The 22,135-nt window shown below is 36.1% G+C and overlaps 1 protein-coding gene across 1 annotated transcript in view; it reads right to left on the bottom strand.

The window, feature by feature from the left end:
- Nucleotides 1–9,175: 9,175 nt before the first annotated feature.
- The window catches only part of LOC110591355 (transmembrane protease serine 11C-like), a 60,091-nt gene continuing 47,131 nt past the window's right edge, over nucleotides 9,176–22,135 (bottom strand). Inside the window, exons 6-10 of the mRNA XM_021702269.1 lie at nucleotides 18,835–18,873; nucleotides 15,392–15,563; nucleotides 13,928–14,187; nucleotides 12,919–13,061; nucleotides 9,176–9,337 (exon numbers count right to left, since the gene is read on the bottom strand). Of these exons, the coding sequence (XP_021557944.1) occupies nucleotides 9,176–9,337; nucleotides 12,919–13,061; nucleotides 13,928–14,187; nucleotides 15,392–15,563; nucleotides 18,835–18,873 (776 nt within the window). The remainder of the gene's footprint in view (nucleotides 9,338–12,918; nucleotides 13,062–13,927; nucleotides 14,188–15,391; nucleotides 15,564–18,834; nucleotides 18,874–22,135) is intronic.

Here is a 22,135-nt window from a genome sequence, read left to right as displayed (position 1 = left end):
TATCTTTTAAAAGAGAAGTATATTCTTCTGCATGTTATATGTTAAAAAAAAAACAAAAGAAGAAGATAGCAGGAGGGGAAGAATGAAGGGGGGGAAATCAGAGGGGGGGAAGAACCATGAGAGACTATGGACTCTGAAAAACAAACTGAGGGTTCTAGAGGGGAATGGGTTAGACTGGTGATGGGTATTGAAGAGTGCATGTTCTGCATGGAGCACTGGGTGTTATATGCAAACAATAAATCATGGAACACTACATCAAAAACTAATGTATGGTGATTAACATAACATAATAATAATAAAAAAAATAAAAGAGAAGTATATTAATAAAAAGTATTTGGTAGAACATTTTGCTTCTAGCAGGAAGAAAAGATAGAGGCAGCACACTATCAGAGAAGAGGAATATATATTTTTTCCCATTTTTCAAAACACGACTTAACTTCATTTAACCAAGAATGATAGTGTCTGTGACGACTATGAGGTGAGTAAAAGGGGGAGAATTTTCATTCCAGTTTAATCGGAAGGATTTGAGGAAGGAGGGTGGACTATTAATTATGAGAAGTGTTTCCATGAAATTGCCATGGAAATGAGGAACAAATTCTAAAAGTTATTCAATTTTTCCTAAGCCATGTTAAATTATACATAGCATTTATTTATTTTTTATTGTTATGTTAATCACCATACATTACATCATTAGTTTTTGATATAGTGTTCCATGATTCATTGTGCATAACACCCAGTGCTCCATGCAGAACGTGCCCTCCTCAATACCCATCACCAGGCTAACCCATCTTCCCACTCCCCTCCCCTCTAGAACCCTCAGTTTGTTTTTCAGAGTCCATTGTCTCTCATGGTTCGTCTCCCCCTCCGATTTCCCTCCCTTCATTCTTCCCCTCCTGCTATCTTCTTCTTTTTTTTTTTTCCTTAACATATATTGCATTATTTGTTTCAGAGGTACAGATCTGTGATTCAACAGTCTTGCACAATTCACAATGCTCACCATAGCACATACCCTCCCCAGTGTCTATCACCCAGCCACCCCATCCCTCCCACCCCACCCCCCCATCCAGGAACCCTCAGTTTGTTTCCTGAGATTAAGAATTCCTCATATCAGTGAGGTCATATGATACATGTCTTTCTCTGATTGACTTATTTCGCTCAGCATAACACCCTCCAGTTCCATCCATGTCATTGCAAATGGCAAGATCTTATTCCTTTTGATGGCTGCATAATATTTTGTTGTATATATATACCACATCTTCTTTATCCATTCATCTGTCGATGGACATCTTGGCTCTTTCCATAGTTTGGCTATTGTGGGCATTGCTGCTATAAACATCAGGGTGCACGTACCCCTTCAGATCCCTACATTTGTATCTTTGGGGTAAATACCCAGTAGTGCAATTGCTGGATCATGTGGTAGCTCTATTTTCAACTTTTTGAGGAACCTCCATACTGTAGAGTGGTTATACATAGCATTTAAAAGGGAAGATTCACTTTCATTTTCTGAGAGTGTATCTTATTTGGAGAATCATGCCATGAGACATTATTATAGTTCTCATTTCAGTATAGCTGTGTCAGAGGTAAATGATAGGATATTATAGCTGAAAATTTACATAAGATATTAGAGATCAGATTAAAAAATATCAATATTATGAAGTGAATGAAAAAGCAAAAGTATAATGATCATGTTTATTTGTCAAAATTAATATATTCACTAAATACTGAAAATATTAATCTTTTTTGTTTTAATTATAATTAATAATATGTAACTAAATATGATCTAATAAAGCAAGGGTGATCATTTTTATTTCAATAATTCAGCTAATTCAACATTTATTGAACATTATGTCTTAGGCACTGTACTTGTAGTTACTGAAGAAAGGCTAGACAAAGTTCATTATATCTGATATTTCCAGACATTTAATAATTATATTATGTTGAGATATTTTTGTGCATATAAACTTCATGTGGGCTGCTGGATATTGAAAATAGTATAATTTTAATTTTATTCTTTTGTTGATAGTTTTCTGTTGACACACTTAGCATTTCTATTTCATAAAGTAATTCAATTCTAAAATACAACACATCTTTTTTTTTTTAAGATTTTATTTATTTATTTGACAGAGAGAGACACAGCGAGAGAGGGAACACAAGCAGGGGGAGTGGGACAGGGAGAAGCAGGCTTCACGCAGAGCAGGGAGCCCGATGTGGGGCTTGATCCCAGGACCCTGGGGTCATGACCTGAGCCGAAGGCAGACACTTAATGACTGAGCCACCCAGGCGCCCTAAAATACAACACATCTTAATCTCATCTTTTTGAGCTTTGGACATTTGAAAGCTACATCTCCAATAATTTTAAGAATTTGTGATGCAAATGTATAATAACATAAATTAAATTTAAAAATATAATTTAGAAAGTATATGTGGTTATTGGCATTATCCATTTTTATTCAAATTAAGTTTCAGTAAGACTGGGCTTCCATAAAATTAATTAAAAGACTGGGCTCTCATATTAATTCCTATATAACATACTATCATTTCATTCAAAGTCCTTCTTTTTCTTCTTTTAAAAGTGTTTCTATAAAGGCTCTTATGTTTCTAAGAGTGGTTTATTTCCTTTTATAATTCCCTGATTCTCCTTTCAGTAGGCATTTATAAAAAATCATCACTACTGCTTGCTTTAAATTCTGTTATGTGCCCCATACCGTCTAGTATGTTAAGGTTTAATATTTTTGGTAGCAGAATTAAATAGATTTCCAATACTTAATTCCATTCTATATCAGAGTGAGGTATAACAACATGGCAGAAGTACATTTTTTTTTAAAGATTTTATTTATTTATTTGACAGAGAGAGACACAGCGAGAGAGGGAACACAAGCAGGGGGAGTGGGAGAGGGAGAAGCAGGCTCCCTGCAGAGCAAGAAGCCCAATGTGGGGCTTGATCCCAGGACTCTGGGATCATGACCTGAGCCAAAGGCAAATGCTTAACAACTGAGCCACCCAGGAACCCCATGGCAGTTTTGAGTGCCACTGAAGTTAGCTTAGAAATAATTAGTATCTAATGTCACAAATATTTAAATATGTAGTATTTTTTCTGGGAAAATAGTGAAGAAATGCTTTTAAAATTTATTTTACTACCTATGCTACTTCTAGAGAGAGCATAGGAAATTTCTCTTGTTTATAAAATTGAACTATTTCCTAATTCCTACTTAATAAAATAATGGGAATAATGTATCACAAATCTACACAGAATATTCCACCAGAATAAGAATACACTGACTTAAACAATTCTCATTTTAGTATTTTTCCCTGTTTTTCTAACTTATATTTCTTTAACAGGAGGAGGTAATATGAAATAAGTGGTTATCCCCATTCTTCAAGTATGTTAACCTCTTGTAAATAAAGATTTTACTTAACAAATACCAATATGGAAGTTATTATGTGCCAAGAACTATTCTAAGTGCTTTGTAGCTAGTCATTTAATCCTTATAACTACCTTTTGAGGTAAATACTATTATTATTCTGAGTCTATAAATGGGGAAACTGAAGCATAGAAATGTCAGGGAAGCTACCTAACTTCACACAGCAAATTAGGTGGTAGAACCAGGGTGTGAATCCAGGTAAGTTGGCTCCTAACCCTATGCTTTGCCACTTCACAAAAACCACTCAGCAATCTCTCCTGCTCCATAAGACATAACCTATTCCTTTTGGAGTTAATTACAATGACATTAATTCTTTTATGATAATTTTTAATAAAACAGAGTTTTTAAAAATTGATTTTTATAAAAATCAATATTATGTTTTTAATCATTAGGACTTAAGGTTGAAAGAGAATTGATACCCAGAGATGCTGTACTTACTTAACAAGGTCTTCAAAAAGGATTTTTACTCTAATAGATGATTTTACTGTCTTTTATCTGGAATGTTTTTGTGATTATTTTGCTAGAATGTACAATTTTGAAACTTATTAGTATTATTTTTTGAAGGTAAGAGTAATAATAGGAAGCTTGTAAATAACCCTTCTTCAATTTATTTTCCCTGGTCTATAATGCAGATATATATATTCAAGGCTTTTATAAAGAGTAATTTCATAGATAGGGGTCTATATCTGTGATATAGTATTATTTGTTGTATAGAATTTTTTAACTAGATCATCAAAGCACCCATAGGAACAAATAAAAATCTCTTAAAAGTCTTTGAATAGCAAAACTTGATTAACTGGAATTCTACAAACCAGGATATGGTTAGTTACTATGGAAATGTTTTTGCATTATACTTCCATGAAAATAAGATGAATAAAAAAGAAAGCAAAGTGATAACAGGGGTTCAGTTAAACACAGACCATGTCCAAAAATCAGTATAGTTACATTTAGATGCTTAAACCACCTGCATCTAACCTTATAAGTACAATACAAGGAAACATCATGCTTGTAATGATGAGATTTAGGCAAGATATTCTGAAACAATAAAGATTCAGTTGGGTTTACTATAGTAGATTTATTGTATTAGAAAAACACATTCATGTATTTTAGGAAAAATACAGCTTTCCCTAACTAATTAATCTGAAAATGAAACCAACCAATGTATTAGGCTGAGTTCCCTAGAATCAGAGCTGGAGATGGTTTGAGGAAGTGCTCCAAGGGGAAGCCTGTAAGAGAGTGAGGAAAGCAAGATAGGGCAGAGGAAGAAGCCAGGCAAATGTGGCTTTGGCTGGACTCCAGCCTTAGCCCAATCCCACATGGAGCACTGCAGTGTAAATGGCACCACGGTTTACCCACCAGTTGGGTAGGGGTCTGAGTTTTTGTACTCCTGCATCAGTTACCCATTGGCTGAGGCCCACCTGTTAGATGGGGAGAGGTATCACTTCTCAGGCCCATTTGGGTGGTAGCTCCCATAAACAGGGCATTTCTCAGAAGAGAGTAGCTCAACAATGGATGGAGGAGTGTCTGTGTCTATTAGAGGGATCTGAGTGGAGCAACAATAATGTCCCTTACACTAGAAAATCTATTCAAAAAACATTCTAGGAAATCAGCATTTGAGGGCAATAGCATTCTCTGTAATGGAATTTAAACTATATTTTCATAATGAATATAATAGATAAGAAAGAGCACAACATTGGGAATCAAGTGGTCCCCATTTTCTTGTGTGACTCTTAGGCCTCTGGGGTCTCAGCTCTTACCTGTAAAATTCCTGACATGGTTTTTAAGTTCTCTGTCAACTTCAAAATCATTTTCTGTTATTTTCTTTTATTATGCACAGATTTCTATTCATTAAAATGTTGTATTTTCATTTGTTGGATATGCCTTATTTAATCCAGTCATAGGAGCTAGTTTCCAAGATATACTCATTCATTCATTCTTTCATTGATTTATTTAACAAATATTTCTGTGTATCAGAGTTCTAGGTGTTGAAATTATAGACTGAGAGTCTATAATACAGATTTTACATTTTTTTAATATGAAAAAATTTTAAGAAATGTCATTTGAACTGTATGAATTATAGTGAACTATATGAATAAGAATTTTCCTCTTATGGGATGCCTGGGTCGCTCAGTCAGTTAAGCATCTGCCTTTGGCTCAGGTCATGATCCCAGGGCCCTGGGATCGAGTTCTGCATCAGGCTCCCTGCTCCGCTGGGAGTCTGCCTCTCTCTCTCTCTCTCTCATGAATAAATAAATAAAATCTTAAAAAAAAAAAAGAATTTCCTCTTAGAAAAAGAATTAATGTGAGTTTATATTAAAACTCCCACATAGTGAGGGGTTAAAAGAAAATGTGACAAGACTATTTTTTCTAGTACTTGAATATGTATGTCATATGGCTCTCTCTCTCTTTTTTAACAAGAGGATCCTTGAAAATGAATAAAGAATAAACTATCTACAAAGGTTTTTGCTTTTGTTTTGTATTGTTTACTTGGTGAAAAGCCTTGATGAAAATCATTGAGGAAGGCAGCTTTTTTGCACTTAACCTATAAGATTTTCTGAAGGAAGTTAAATTATGGCAGGAAGAGTCTGAACAATGCTACATGCATCTTCCAGTGGCATAAACAGATGGTAGCAGGCACAAAGGCATGGATTTTAAACAGGCAAAAGAAGAAACCAACTGGGAAGTGAACCTTATAAATTAATTAAAATATTACTACTTAGCAGCAAGGAGGAATTGACAGAAAAAGTGGACTTCAACATACAGCACTTACTTGTAGTGTTATTGTATAATATTTAACTTACCTATTTAATAAACGGTAATAACTTATTTATTTATATTCAGTGTAATGAGTTTTCACTATTATCTCAACGTCTCATCATTAACTCTTGCCAGATACTGTTTTAGAGCAAGAATGCCTGACTCTGGAGAGACCCAGGTGTTAACAACATTGTTGCCCCAGTGGGCAGGCACCTTTCTAACTGGTTTCCCTATTGTTCAGTCTCTCTTGTAGAGAGGAGGGAAAGGAAGTCTATCATCATAGAGTGTACCATTATGCAGGTCAATTCACTTAAACCGACGCTATTTGGAAGTGGCGGATTTCTTAAATGTGTTTACTTAACATACCTGTTTTCATATCAAATTATTTTCCAAAATAAATAGTATTTGTACTTTTTCCCCCCACAGGAATATTATGCACTTTCTATACACAAAGAAGGTAGGTTAAAAAGAGTACTGGTGACTTAAATCATCTTGCTTTTTTTTTTTAAAGATTTTATTTATTTATTTGCGAGAGAGAGAATGAGAGACAGAGAGCATGAGAGGGAGGAGGGTCAGAGGGAGAAGCAGACTCCCTGCCGAGCAGGGAGCCCGATGCGGGACTCGATCCCGGGACTCCAGGATCATGACCTGAGCCGAAGGCAGTCACTTAACCAACTGAGCCACCCAGGTGCCCGACAAATATTACATTTTAGAATACTATGCTAGGTAGATCCTTAGTTATAACCATATCACATAGCAGAGCAGTTGTTTAAAGTGTGGGTTCTGGAATCCAGTCCTTTGATTTTGAGTTGCAGCTCAGCCAATTATAAACACTGGGCTTCACTTCTCTCTATCTCAGTTTCCTTATCTATAAAATTAAGTTTGCCCCAGTCAGAATGGCTAAAATTAACAAGTCAGGAAATGACAGATGTTGGCAGGGATGTGGAGAAAGGGGAACCCTCCTACACTGTTGGTGGGAATGCAAGCTGATATAGCCACTCTGGAAAACAGTATGGAGGTTCCTCAAAAAGCTGAAAATAGAGCTACCATACGACCCAGCAATTGCACTACTGGGTATTTACCCCAAAGATACAAATGTAGTGATCTGAAGGGGTACGTGCACCCCAATGTTTATAGCAGCAATGTCCACAATAGCCAAACTATGGAAAGAGCCAAGATGTCCATTGACAGATGAATGGATAAGAAGACATGGTATATATACACAACAGAATATTATGCAGCCATCAAAAGGAATGAAATCTTGCCATTTGCAATGACGTGGATGGAACTGGAGGGTATTATGCTGAGCGAAATAAGTCAATCAGAGAAAGACATGTACCATATGATCTCAATGATATGAGGAATTCTTAATCTCAGGGAACAAACTGAGGGTTTGCTGGGTGGTTTGGGTCATAGACATTGGGGAGGGTATGTGCTATGGTGAGTGCTGTGAATTGTGTAAGACTGTTGAATCACAGACCTGTACCTCTGAAACAAATAATACATTATATGTTAAAAAAAGAAGAAGATAGCAGGAAGGGAAAAATGAAGGAGGGATATCAGAGGGGGAGACGAACCATAGAGACTATGGACCCTGAGAAACAAACTGAGGGTTCTAGAGAGGAGGGGAGTGGGGGGATGGGTTAGCCTGGTGATGGGTATTAAAGAGGGCACGTATTGAATGGAGCACTGGGTGTTATATGCAAACAATGAATCATGGAACACTACATCAAAAACTAATGATGTAATGTATGGTGATTAACATAGCATAATAAATAAATAAATAAATAGACTGACCAACAACAACAAAAAAATTAAGTTTACAAGGGAACCATCCTCACAAGGTCATTATGAAGGCTCAGTGTAATAATGCATGTCAAGTGTGCCTGGAACATAGTAAGTGGTCTATAAATGTTAGGTACTATTATTAACGTCATTATTTTTGGGGGTCCATGGACAAAATTTATATCATAATGAAAGCTATTAGTGGTAGCTGTAGGAATGTCAGTGATGAAAAAGAGAAGGACTGGACTGCAGCCTGGGAAAGTACGACCATGTGGTGATATTCATGATAAAAGCCAACTGATCTGTTTAGGTGGTAAGTTGGCATGAGCCCTAAACAGTGCATTTATAGACCTCTGTGCCCTCAGCTAGAATGTTTCTGTATGGGCGAAAGGAAAGTGAAGGGAAAGCAAAATTTCCATATTATTTATTTCTGGCTGATAATTGATATTGTTGAGGAATTTTAAGAGATTGGAGATACGTAATACAGTGTTATCTGCATAGCATGTTCAAGCCTATGTAGTGAAATGTAGCCCATGTGTCTGAGGACAATTTTACTACTGTATGTGTGTATGTGAGAAACATCTTCTGGCCTCACTTATATATGAAAGAGAACTAGGAACAGATCAACAAGCACTGGGATCTATTCAATATACCCCATGGGATTAACATGCTGTTTTGGGTCATCAAAGTGAGGAAGCCATAAATAGTGAAGAGATTAGCATTGGCATGGCATGGAAAGAAGACAGGTAGACAGCGTTTCTTTGGAAATTTTTATAGGCACTATACAGCAATTCACTAGGCTACAACCTACCAATATATGGAGCTTGTGGCAGCCATGTGATTCACCAGGGGATTATTTATACACTCAGAAGGGAGTTTATTGCTAACACCTATTCTATGATTTCCTAAGGGACCTGGATCTACAAATCAGTAGAGACCTTAGTGAACTGTAATCCATATTTGTTCATATAATTACCTTCAGTCTAGAGAGGAGTATAGGGGAAATTATGTATCCTGGTTCATTGCTGTCACTATTCGTTTTTCAAAATCTAATATACAAAAATTTCATAGTTCTAAAATTGTATATCTTTATATTTGCAACATTAAATGTGCATAAAGAAAGGTATTCTAAATTAAATGTGGTTTGGGAATTACAAACACATTTTAAAAGGGTATAATTCTCAACCTTTAATCTATAAAGAACTTCTGCACTAAAGACCAGTTTTGGACAAGATCCAGTCTCGATAATATGTTACTCGAGTGTAGACACCAGGCTTGTTTGGGAGAGCACATTCATCTCCCCAGCTTACAATGCCAGCAAGGAACCAAGTGCCTTTATAATCTGCACCAACCAGAGGTCCGCCGGAGTCACCCTAAAGAGAAAAAGGAAACATACAATTACTATACTTTAAAGATGAATACTGCTTATTTTTCTCTTCTGTAATAAAGACAGGGAGATGCAGAAAAAGGGGGGAAAAAACCTAGATATCTCAATATTGAATGGAGTGATACAAGTATTTGTTCTTTTGTGGCTGGCTTATTTCACGTAACACAGTGTCCTTCAAATTTCGTCCATGTTGAAGCATGTGTCAGCATTTCCTTCTTCTTAAGGATGAATGATAGTCAATTTTATGTATGTACAACATTTTATTTATCCACTTATCCATCAATGTACACTTGGGTTGCTTTATCTTTTGGCTATTGTGGATAATGCTCCTGTGGATTAAATGTACAAATATCTATTTGTGTCCCTGCTTTCAATTCTTTTGTGTATATGCCCAGAAATGGAATTGCTGGATCATATCGTAATCTATTTTTAATTGTTTGAAGAACCTCCATGCTGTTTTCCATAGAGGCTGTACTAACAGTACACAAAGCTTATTTTATAATTTTTAAAAATTTAATCTCTTAGTTTCAAATTCATAAAGTGGAGAACAATAGATAGCATCTCTCCATTTCTTGTCCTTGTCTCTTTTGACTTCCTAGCTTACCTGTATCAGCCCACATCTGTATTTACACTCATTGTCAGATAAATGGAGGTATTTAGTTCTTTCCAAGGCTAATCCCTCCACCTGTTCTCTGGATCAAGGGCACTGTTCTATCAATAATCTTCTCTTGTTTGCTTTTCCTAATATGTCTTCATTTCCTGCACTGTCTTTCCCTGCCAGGCATATACATTTTTTTTTTCAGTTTTGCCCATCTGAAAAAATGACAGCCTTTCTGGATCTTAAGACCTCCTCTATTGCCCTAATTATCTTCCTTTCATAGCTAAATGGGTTAAAGTAGTAGTTTATATTGAAATTTCTGTTTTCTTGGGGCGCCTGGGTGGCTCAGTTGGTTAAGCGACTGCCTTTGGCTCAGGTCATGATCCTGGAGTCCCGGGATCGAGTCCCGCATCGGGCTCACTGCTCAGCAAGGAGTCTGCTTCTCCCTCTGACCCTCCTCCCTCTCATGCTCTCTGTATCTCATTCTCTCTCTCTCAAATAAATAAAATCTTTAAAAAAAAAAAAGAAAAAATGAAATTTCTGTTTTCTTATCTTATTTTCAACTTTCTCCTAAATGGTTTTTCTTTCCACCAATGAACCTTCTAAACTTTACCAATAAACAATTGTTGAAGTTGACACCCTTTACAGCATCTATCTCACTCTTTGGCATGTGTCACTATTGACTATTCCCTTTTTCTCTGATCCCTGGAATCCCATGACACCAATTTCTTATTGTTTTTTGTTTTTCTGATCTTTATTATCTCTTACTGTTAGCCCCTTAAAAAACTATACCAGAGTTCTATTACTTAGGTGCTTCTTATTTTATACAGTTTATCTGAACAATTGTATTGATGACTCATGAATTTACCACCCAGATGACAATAACTTTCAGATATGTATGTACAGCCAGAACTCTTTCCTGAGCCCAAGGTTTTTATTTCTAATGGCACACTGGACATAAATGCCTGGCAATTAGATCATCATTAGTAATCTTGGCTTGAATACTTTCACTGGTCTGGTGGGGCGAAAGTCTGAAAGCACTGGGTTAGAGAGTGATTAAGTTGAGAATATGGAACAATGATAGTAAACTATTCTGTAGAGATTTGACCAAGAAGGGAAAAAGAAAGACAGAGTAGGATATATTAAGGGAGAGACCTAATAATATTTGCAGAATATGTGGAAGAGCCCATTGGGGTGGGGCAGTTTGGAAAATATGGAAGAAAGTTCAAATTAATGTAAAGTTCAAATACTTGTGTGGAGAGAGAGGGGATGAAGAATACAGACAAAAGGTTAGATTTGAAGAGTGGAAGAAATTTGTCCTGAGCCTGGAAGGTGAGGATAAGTACAAATATAAATTTATCATGTAGAAAAGAAATTAAAGTTGATCTCATGATTTCGTTCATTCTTTTTTCTAGTTAGTATGAGGAAATGTCATATGTTAAGGAATATAAAGGCATATAGGGACACATTTCAATAATGCAATGAAAGGCTGACATAGACTATAAAGGATGCATTAAAGAATTCTGTAGTGTGTTAAGGACCCAGCTGTGATTATATGACACCAGTTTACAAGGCTGCAAGATTTCTTCTAGTTGTGCTCAGGAGCTTACGTATAGGAGCCAATAAAATAGTCTTGTTGCTCTGTGGTTGGAGATTATTGGCATGGGTGTGGGGAAGTAGAAGATGGTGAAGTCACTGAGGGTGCTGTCAATGGAGTGGTTGAAATAATAAAACCTCTAGGCTGCATAAGGTTAGAAGAGAGTCATGGTGCTGAGGGGTGATGGACTGAGAGAAAATCGAGAGAAACTGGGATTTAAAGTTGTCATAACTTTGAAGAATAGGGTTAGTGGGACACTTGGAAAGATGGGAATCTGTAATTATTGCTGATAATTATGTATTTCAAGTACTTATTTGTATGTTTTCTCGTTCCTAGAGTGCAGGAATAATGCTTTATTCACTTTTAACTCCTCTGCACCTAGCACAGGGTCTGGCCCCTCATAATCCATAAAAACTAATGAATAAAATATAGGGTCTTTCTGGATTTACCACTGATTCTGCCTGCCTAGATAACTGCAGTAGTACTTTTGTTAACTCTGAGACTATTGCTTATAAATAGCATCAGAGGTGTTTGAAGCATATTAAGCATAAGGAAAGGCAGCTTAGTGTAGCATTCAGAGTATAGGCTGTGTAGCCCAATGTCCTCTGTTTAAGTCCGAGTTCTACCACTTAATACCTGTGTGAGTTTAAACAATTTACTTGATCTCCTTATCTCAGTCTCTTCAGCTGAGAAATAGGCCTTATAATAGTACAAACGTACACCACAGAATTATCATAACTAGAATAAATTAATATTTGTAAAGAGCTTAAAACAGTGTCTGTTACATGGAGCATTGTTAAATAAACAAAATATTTAGGGTATTGGAACCACCCTCAATTAAGAAAGCTCCATGATCATTAGGTTGGGTGTTGGATTCAGTTGGGTGCTTCTCACTGAAAGAGGGCCAATCTAACTAAAGTTGCCAATATTCCATTCATCCCTTTATTGCTTATTCTAAATTTAGTCTCTTCTCCACTCTTACTGACAGCTTCTTATATAGGTAGGAGTGGTTTAGCACTTTAGTATTTTAACTTGATAAGTATCTTATTAAATACTAAAAATGTTTTCTTTTGAGAAAATTGAACAAGTAAATTGGAATTAAAAACCACAAGAAAAAAAATCTTGAAAATGGAGTGCCTGGGTGGCTCAATTGTTAAGCGTCTGCCTTCGGCTCATGTCATGATCCCAGGATCCTGGGATCTGAGGGGCTCGTCAGGCTCGCTGCTCAGTGGGAAGCCTGCCTCTCCCTCTCCCTCTCCTACTCCTGCACCCACTTGTGTTCCCTCACTCGCTGTCTCTCTCTCTGTCAAATAAATAAATGAAATCTTAAAAAAAAAAAAAAAAAGGAAGAAAATGGAGTAGGCAGATTTACCTGGCAGGCATCCACACTTCCCTCCAGGAACCCGGCACACAACATTCCAGGTGTGATCACACCACCATATACCTCTTCACTGTTGCAGGTTTTATTATCTATAATTTTCACTAGTCCTTTTTGGAGTATATTAGGACTTGTTCCTAAAGGAAGAAAATTATATAACTTTTGCTAAGTTAATATTAATATCTCTGACTAGGTTTATTAGTACCTAATACTATGCACAATTTCCAAATCAATGTAAAACATACATTTTAATTAGACTTTTGTCTCCTTTCTTAGTTTCTTAGTAACCTTAGAAAACAAAATGAAAAATTCATATTCCAGAAACATACATTTTATAATCATTTTAAGATTTTCTGCTGTTACAGTAATTCTGAATCTTAGAATTAATTTTAGATTTATTTTTTTCTACTTTCAGATGCATTTATGAACAGAAACAGCTACTAAATCTTTACATTATTAAGGTCATGGGGATGCATTGCCTTGTCACATAGAGTTACTCATTTCTCCTCATCAAAAATGTCCAATACTCTGCAGTCTTGTTTGTTTAGTCTAGTACTTACCTGCATAAAACAAATATTTATTATATTTCATGGTTATTGTCTTTTCTTGCTAAAACTGTAAGTTTATGAGGGCAGGAATATTTACCTATTTTATTCATTAATATATCCAAACCACTCAGACCTGTATTTGGAATAAAGGTGGTAATCAAGATAAATATTTATAGAATGAATGAATGAATAAAATGGAGGAAAATGAATTACTTCTTCAGATAATGCATTTCTACAAAAACTGCCATTGTTAAAGGAAATTATGGTAAAAGCTCGATGAAATTGTAGTTTCTGTATGAATGTGGTTGAGGATAATTTTCAATCCATTACACATTATCCTCTTTAAAATGATCTAGAGAAAGTATTTCTCAGGTTTAGTTATGATTTGGAGTATTTTTTTTTAACTCCTAAAACTCACATTCAGACCATGTAGTGGAGGAAGTTTAGGAACTCACCATCAGACTTTAATGTTCCCCATCCAGTGACCACCACATCTGAATTGGGTGGGAATGTGTAAGTAGCTTCTGGAAGACATGCTCTTCGGATGCTGCTTGTATATAATACTGGTGAGGACAGATGCACAACAGCAATGTCATTATCATGTGAGGGGTAATGGTAGTTTTCATGAATTATAATATCCTTGATACTTCGCTGTACTTGTGGGTCACTTAAAAGAATCCCAAAACTAACATTCCATTCTTTGGGATCCCTGGCCCTAAAGAAAATAGATTTATTTATTAAAAATCCTGTATTTCAGACTTGTAGGAATTAATATCTTATATGTTTTAAAACAATTAGATAAGTATTGAATACCTGTAGTGCATTTAACATACAAAAGTAAAGCTATATGTAAGAGAAAAAATAAAAACAATAACATGAATAAACTTTGAATAATTCAATAAGCTATATTTTATTTTTTATCTTTTCTTCATAAGATATATTTTAAAAGATAAGCCATGGGAACACATTTTATCTGTCCAGAAAGTCTCAAGAGTATTTAGAAAAATAAATATAATAAGACAAGATAGTAAGATTAAATAAAAAGTGGGCAAGATTATGGGACAGAGTAAACTTATGGAAATTAAGGAAATAGCCTAAATCTTCTTTTATAATCATTAAAAACTATAAATAGGAAGATATTTCTGACTTTTGCTCTTACTTGTTAATCAAGGGTTTGTATACTAAGCGGTGAAAAATAGTGCTGTTAGAACATTTCAAAGTCGCAAGTTTAAGAGGGATTTTTATTTAAAAATAAAACCAGTAAGTGCTACATAAAGCCAATAGAAATTAGTAAAATGAAACCTCAAACAAAAGGGTAAAAACAAAGCAAACACTTGGTGCAATAATATATCCTTTAAAGAAATAATAATTTCACATCGGACTATAATATAAATGGGAGGATGCAGGATGAATTCAAATATTTATGACTAAATAAATAAAATCAGATGAAATAATGATGAGAAAGAAAGAGAAGACCAGTTCTCAGTTTGGGATTTATAGTTTCTTTATAAAATTGAATTCAGTCTAGCTTAGCGAGTCTCAACTGAGGGCTATTTTGTCCTCCAGGAGACATTTGGTGTTAACTGGAGACATTTTTGGTTGTCAGTCCTGGGGGGCATGCTACTGGCATTTGGTGGGTAGGGGCCAGGGATGCTGCTAAATACCCTATAATGCACGGGACAGCCACTCCCATAATTAAGAATCATTTGGATCAAATATAATAGTGCCACTGTTGACAGATCCTGTTCTAGCCTGAATATATCTTTTTAAAAAAAAACTGATTCATTGAGTAATTTTGAGAGTATACTTCACAATATCAAACATTTGGAGGCATAGTTGTATGGCCATATTCTTGAAAGGTATGTATCAGACTTTTGGTGCATGAGTGGCTTCGAGGCTTTTTGTGGTCCAGAGCTTACTTTATGAAGCAGTGAGCAGCAGTGACAAGCCAGCTGTTACTAATCAGAGTGGCTCCACATCGGTGGACACTGTTCTGTTGCAGGCTAGCTTGCCAAGGCCATTCCCCTTCCTGGGCATCCATGCCCCCTACTATCTTGTTGCCAGAAGGAGTTATTGTTCGTTGTCCACAACCTGCTCAAAATAGAGTTCATTAGCATACAACGATATTGATATTGCTTATGCACGCATTGCTATAGTAAACAAACTCTCATAATAAGATTAACTGAGGAAAAGCCCATAGTCTTGGAGAAGTTAGGACAAACTGTGGACATGAGATTTCCTGAGAATTCATTCAAAATAGAGATTGACATCTTCCTCCCCCATCCTCATCAGTCACATCTACTCTCCGTGTACCTGCATGGCATTGCTCTGATCTGTTATAAGAAGCAAGTGAAATGAAATGTTTGAATTTGGAAGATAATAATCAGTAACGAGTTACTAAGTTATTATAGAAATGTGTGCCTTCTAATTTTGTGAGCAGTTGTGATTGCTCTGAAACATTCATAAGAAAGAGTGAATGGCTGTGAATGTCAAGGGGATATTGACAAGAGAGAGTAGACAGAAATGTGTTCACATTCAAGTTACAATCCACAATATCTGGCTAAAAAGAATGACACATGAAGAGAGCCAGCCCTTTCCCAAAGTGATATGCTTTTCTGCATCAGGACTGTGCTCTCATGTCAACTTAGATCCAAAGAACCTGCTAGACTCTTTTAAGTCTTTAAAGCAAATCTGCAGTAATAGTACAGCTTCACTATAATTCTGTCTCTCTCTGATTCTCTTGACTATGTCATCTTACTCTAACTAAAGCACTGAACTTGTTCCTTGACAATTTATGGTATCTTTTACTAGAGACTGTCAGCCTCATTAATTAAATTTTTTAGAGGGCAGGAACTTTATCTTTTTAAAAAATATATTTTTAGAAACTATCATGGAGAACCTATCACTTATAAGGAGCTCAATAAATGTTTATAGAAATGAAGTCTGTGTCATATGACCCACAAGACATCTTGAAATAAAAATATTTGACTTCTGGAATGGGTATGTTCCTAACATTTAGAGAATGAGAAAAACTTGCCATAATCAATGCAGTGGACAACGATGAAAGCAGTGGTTCTCAATCAGGGACAATTTTACACTCCACCCCTAGCCCCAGGAGAAATTTGGCAATATCTGGAAATATTTTTGGTTGCCATAATTTGTGGGAGGGGCATGCACTACTGGTAGGTAGAGGCCAGGGATGCTGCTAAAAATGCTGTAATGCATAGGACTGTTCCTGAAACAAAGAATTGTCTGGCCTAAAATGTTAATAGTGTTAAGGTTAGGAAACTCTGAGTTAGAGAAAGGTATTTGTATCAAGAATGAGAACTTTAAATTAATTGGAAAGGTAGATGGTCAATTGCTTCACAGGGATGTGACAAGGTAACGTCTGGAGATAGTCGTTCCTGAAGGTGGAAAAGCAGCAGAAGCACAGGGGAGGGACATGTGGACTTTTAAAATGGTCTTTACTAGCCCTCTGAAGTCCTTAAATTTGTATGTTGCTTCTGATTCTAGATTGTTCTCTCTGATGCAATCTAAACCTCGGATTGTTAAGGCATCCTTTTCATAAAAACCACTTACTGAAGCAGAGCCTAGGTGGTTGTTATTTTTGAATGAGAAAGTCTCACTTTTGACTCACTGAATGTAACTCCCTTTTCTTTTTCTCTTTCTTTCCACTCCCTTATTATGGAATCTGCAGGGGATAAAACAAATAACTCAGAACCCAAAGGTATAATTGTTCCTCCCTATCCTCCCTTCTGTTTGGACAACTCCTAAAGGAAGTTGGCTTTTACTCAACTTCCTTCAGGGAAATAGAAAAACAAAGATGCTTCTCTGTGGGCTAGGAGAGCCTCCCTGGGGTGACTCTACTTTCCTGTTTGTGCTTTTGTTCAGAACTGTAATCTAATTTATATTCATGCATCAATTTCCATTCTGAGTTCTCATTTGCTCATTGTTGCTGTTTGTTAAGCTTCTAGCTGCCACCTCTGCAATATTACCTTGTTATTACCTCTGCTGAAATCTTACATGGCACCTTGTAGCTTTTGTTATATCAGAAGAGGTCATATGGCAAATTTCAAGAACTTAAGGAATATAATGAAGACTTGATGGCTAATACTTCCAGAAACATCAAAGAATCTACCAAGCTCTTACAGCCTCCATACTCTTCTAACATCCATTCCATCATTTATTACTATAATATACTTTGTCATGTACCAAACTCTATTCTTTCTTCAATTCTGTTTGATTTTTCTTGCCTACCTTTCCCCTCTTGCTATTTATTTAAAGTACAATTAAAACCTCAGATAGGCCAAGTCAAGTTCAGAATACTGGTCTGGATGGTTGCTTAGTGTTCTAGCTAGGGGATGTAGAAATTGGCTGATCTCTTTCTTACTGCTCTTTTTATTCCTGTTTTGATTACGTCTCTTCTGCCAACCTGACACATTTTTAATTGTGGATTTTGATTGTATCAGTACTAAAATTTTTAATTGGAATGACTGACTTTAAGGTGTCCTATTAAGTAGCTTGAGGACTGTTCAGTCAAAATATATCAGAGAGAAAAATAACCTAATACAGCTTTGTGGTTAAGTTTTGCCCAGGTTGCTCAACTCTGCTATGACTGAAAGGTAGTAAGAGTCATCAGGGTTGGTGTCACCGGGCCCTGGAGGGCAATTTCCAACTGCCCTAATTAGTCTCAGTGCCCAGGTAAGAGCAGTGGTCCTCTGATAGCCTGCGACAGGTTCCAGCAACCCTGGGGATCATATTTCCCAGGGCAGCTGGTGGGAGAGTGGAAGCAGAATGCCTTCGCCAGCAAGCAAGCTGCTTGCATACAAGTCTCAGCACATGAAACTTGGCTTGCATGATCAGAATTCCACAGTGAGTTCCCAGGCCTACAGTTTTTATAGGTAGAATAAAATATACAACTGACATCTACTGAGTGCTTATTATGAGCTGTGTACTTTTGTAAGTACCTTAGTTGTGCTATCATTTTTGTCATTGCAACAGCTTGGAACTGAAGGTTTGAGAAACTAACTAACCATCCAGTTAGTACACGTTGGACCTGGGTCTCAAAACTGATGTGTAGCTGGTTTTAGATCCTAAGTTCATAATTACCACTGCTTGTCCCTAGATCCCCTCTGCCATTATGGCATGTAATAATGTGTTTCTCATTTAAAATCAATTTATAGCAGTCAATCAATGATATCAGTCAATTTAAGACCAACCACAGTCATCTTTTCCCAAGTTTCTAAAAGCAGGCTTCCCATTACATCTTTATGGACACCGTATTGATTGTCAAGTGGAGGTCTTTTTTGCCATTCAGGGAATTAAATTTCACTAGAAAATAACTCTTTGTTAATGAACTTACAAACATGGAGAAGATTTTCTGCTGTCGGCATTGAAATATCTAAAAGTCAAAGAAAAAGGAAAAGGAAATATTTACATTTATGGACATATTCTTTAACATTAATACTAATAATTTTGTTTTGAGGAATACATTATTCTGTAAATATAATCCACTTGTTCAATCTTGACTCTATAACTTCTATGATCATGGATTAGCATAGAGAGAAATAAAATCTTAGTATTCATTCTTCTGTTTCTAAAAAGACTCTCAAGTTCCCCATTATAAGTTGAAAAAGAGGTCCGGGTCCTGGAAAGTACTAAAATGTATGAAAAATAGTCATCTTTCACTGTATCTTTAATCCAAATCACCAGATGACTGAATGTATTTGACCTCATTTATGCACCACTTTAAATACTCTTAGCCCGTATCTTATTCCAGCCACAATGTGGTGATGAATTCCACACAGATTTGGATCCCCTTTACTCAGGAGTAATTTGACACATGCCCTTCTCAAGTTAGCACTTTAGGTTTCTCACTTTCTGCCAGAAGGAACCCACTGGACATTCCCAGATGGGCAATAGGAAATGTGGGAGTTAACTCTGTTGGAGCTGGTGTAAGATGGGAGTCAATGGACAAATGCTTCCCCCTTGAGTCATAGGGGAGCACAGTTCTGATATATAACTCAGAAGATTCCATGGGATAGAGCTAGAGTTGCCCCTGATGGTGAACACTCTCCCTCCTCATTTCATTCTTTTTACTCTTTACTCTTTCTCAGATCAACTACCATATGCAAGTCCCTATCTCAGGCTCCACTTTTTGAGAAACCAGGCTAAGATATTGAAATAACCATATACCATAACAAATGACGCCAATAAGTAGGAGAGACTATGTAAATTATTATATTTAGTGCATTTTTTGGTGTTGAGTGCATTTTGCTATATTTTGATCCTTTTAAAATTAATATCCTTTGTGTAGTTTCAATTATTCAGAATACTCAATTAAGCATGCCATTTCATTTCCCATTTGCTTTGGATTAAAAAAAAATTACTTTAGTAATAAGGCAGACTTTAATATTGTCTGCTCATTCCTAGACATCTAGGGAATATTTTGGGATGAGATTTACAATAGACAATTTTGCTGTCGGCCCCAAATCCCTGCAGAACCTGCAACCCATGATGAAAGTGTACGAGGAGAGGGTGAACAAATGAATCACAATTATGTCCCAAATTTCAGATGTAGAGAAATGTAAATATACTAACCATTTCTACTTAAGAGTTTCTCTTCAAAAATGAGTCACCATTTGCTTGATAGGTTAAATACTATAAATGCCAATGTGAGTTCATTTTTATTATCCTCTTGCATTTCTATAAATCCAGGGAGTATCCATTTATATATGACAATTACAGTTACACACTCTTACATTAGGTTGCACAACAAATCAGGAAGACAAAAGTATCCTTTACCAGAAAGTCAGCTTGTTTGAACAAAAAGGCAGGAGTATTTTAACCGTCAGAGAGACTGAGTAGATATGAGCCACACCCACTTTAACAGAAAGGTGGCCCATTTCCACCTAATCCTTTATAGCTGCCTTCCAGAAGCTAATTTTTATTGGACAGGATACCTTTAGAGTTTGATTTTGAGCTTTGTGTGGTTAGTAAAATGTATCAAACTATATTAAGAGTTTGGGATATAATTTAACTCCTGTAAATCAACTGAAAAAATGTCAAATCCTACACCTTACAAGAACTAATTATTTAGAAAACCCTACTATGTTCACAGAACTTTCTTCTTTCTTTGAGGTTTCTTTGTTGATATATGACTCGCTAAAGGGAAGAAAGGCTTTTGACTTATAATTTGCTTTTAATAGTTGTATCATCCCGGAGCTTAATAGAGTAACTATCACTTGGGTAGGAAGAAGGACAGGTACAATACATGGGGAAGTGATTTAAGCTGTCACTCCTTTGGATTGAGTCACTGCTGTGTGGCTATTTGTGTTTCCTTCAAGTTCCTTGGCTCACACTCAAAGCCTAGAACTCCTATGAATTTATGTTTGAGTCAGGAGTCAACTCTGTAACCTAAGATAGTCTGTCTACAATGTAGCAATGGCACTGTCCCTGCCAAGAATGAGATTCCATCAAAGGATGATAAGACAGAGCAGTTTTAAAAACAGCTCAGGAACTGTGCATTGATCTTCTCCTATGGGCCAGAACTCAAAGACAATTGACGTAGACCCTGTCCTCAGTGAACTTGTAGTGTAGTGGAAGAGATGTACAACTTAGTAGATAATGTAATCTTATATGATTAGTGCTATGGTAGATTTGTGCTTAGAAAATGGATGCACCAAGAAAAGTCACTGAGCATAGAGGGGCAGCAGGGGAAATAGGAATAGCTGATGACAAACATTCTTTTGGAAAGAAGCCAATGAAATTTACTTGGGGCAAAATAGGCATGATTCACTCATTGTTGAACATTAGATTAGAAAAGATGCTTAGATGCTTTCTAAATGGACTTTTAGTGTCTAAATGGATTTAATATTTGGTGTCTTTCTGGGGTTAGAAAGTAAGAAATGCAAATTTGGATGTACTGGTAAAAGTTTGATATCCAGTGAGTATTTTCTTCCTTAAAAAATATCTGAAACACATCACATGCCCTCCTTAATGCCCATCACCTAGTTACCCCATCCCCCCCCACCCACCTCCCTTTCCCCAACCCTTAGTTTGTTTCTCAGAGTCAAGAGTCTCTCATGGTTTTTCTCCCTCTCTGATTTCTTCCCATTCAGTTTTCCCTCCCTTTCCCCATGATGTGATGAGCACTGGGTGTTATACGCAACTAATGAATCACTGAACATTATATCAAAAACTAATGATGTACTATATGTTGGCTAATTGAATTTAAACAAAAAATAAAATGAAATATACAATTAAAATTAAAAAAATAAATGAGAGAAATGGAAAAAATATCTGAAACATAATAATCATGAAAACTAAGCTGTAGGATTCTGAAGCATAAGGAAGACTTTTACAGTAGCAGTAGATACATTTATAATATAAATTTTACATAGATCATGGGCTTTAACTTTGCTTAGGTGAATTTATTACTTTACATGAGTCCAAATAGTAAATAAATTGATTAATCCTACTTTTCAAATAGTTTCCCTAGTCTTCTAGCATTAAACAGAGGAAATTACTGATTTTCTTTTGGAGTATTTTATGTGATGTTTAAAATTTTTCATGTTAGGTTTGTGAAAATTTTAAAACTATAAATAAATGTACATGGACTTCCTGAGTAAGGTAACTACTATAAAATTGTTTTATAACACAGG

Source organism: Neomonachus schauinslandi, chromosome 2 (genome assembly GCF_002201575.2).
Source record: "Neomonachus schauinslandi chromosome 2, ASM220157v2, whole genome shotgun sequence".
NCBI classification, from domain to species: domain Eukaryota; kingdom Metazoa; phylum Chordata; class Mammalia; order Carnivora; family Phocidae; genus Neomonachus; species Neomonachus schauinslandi.
Note: the sequence above shows the minus strand (reverse complement) of the source record. Positions and strands in the feature narration are given on the sequence as shown.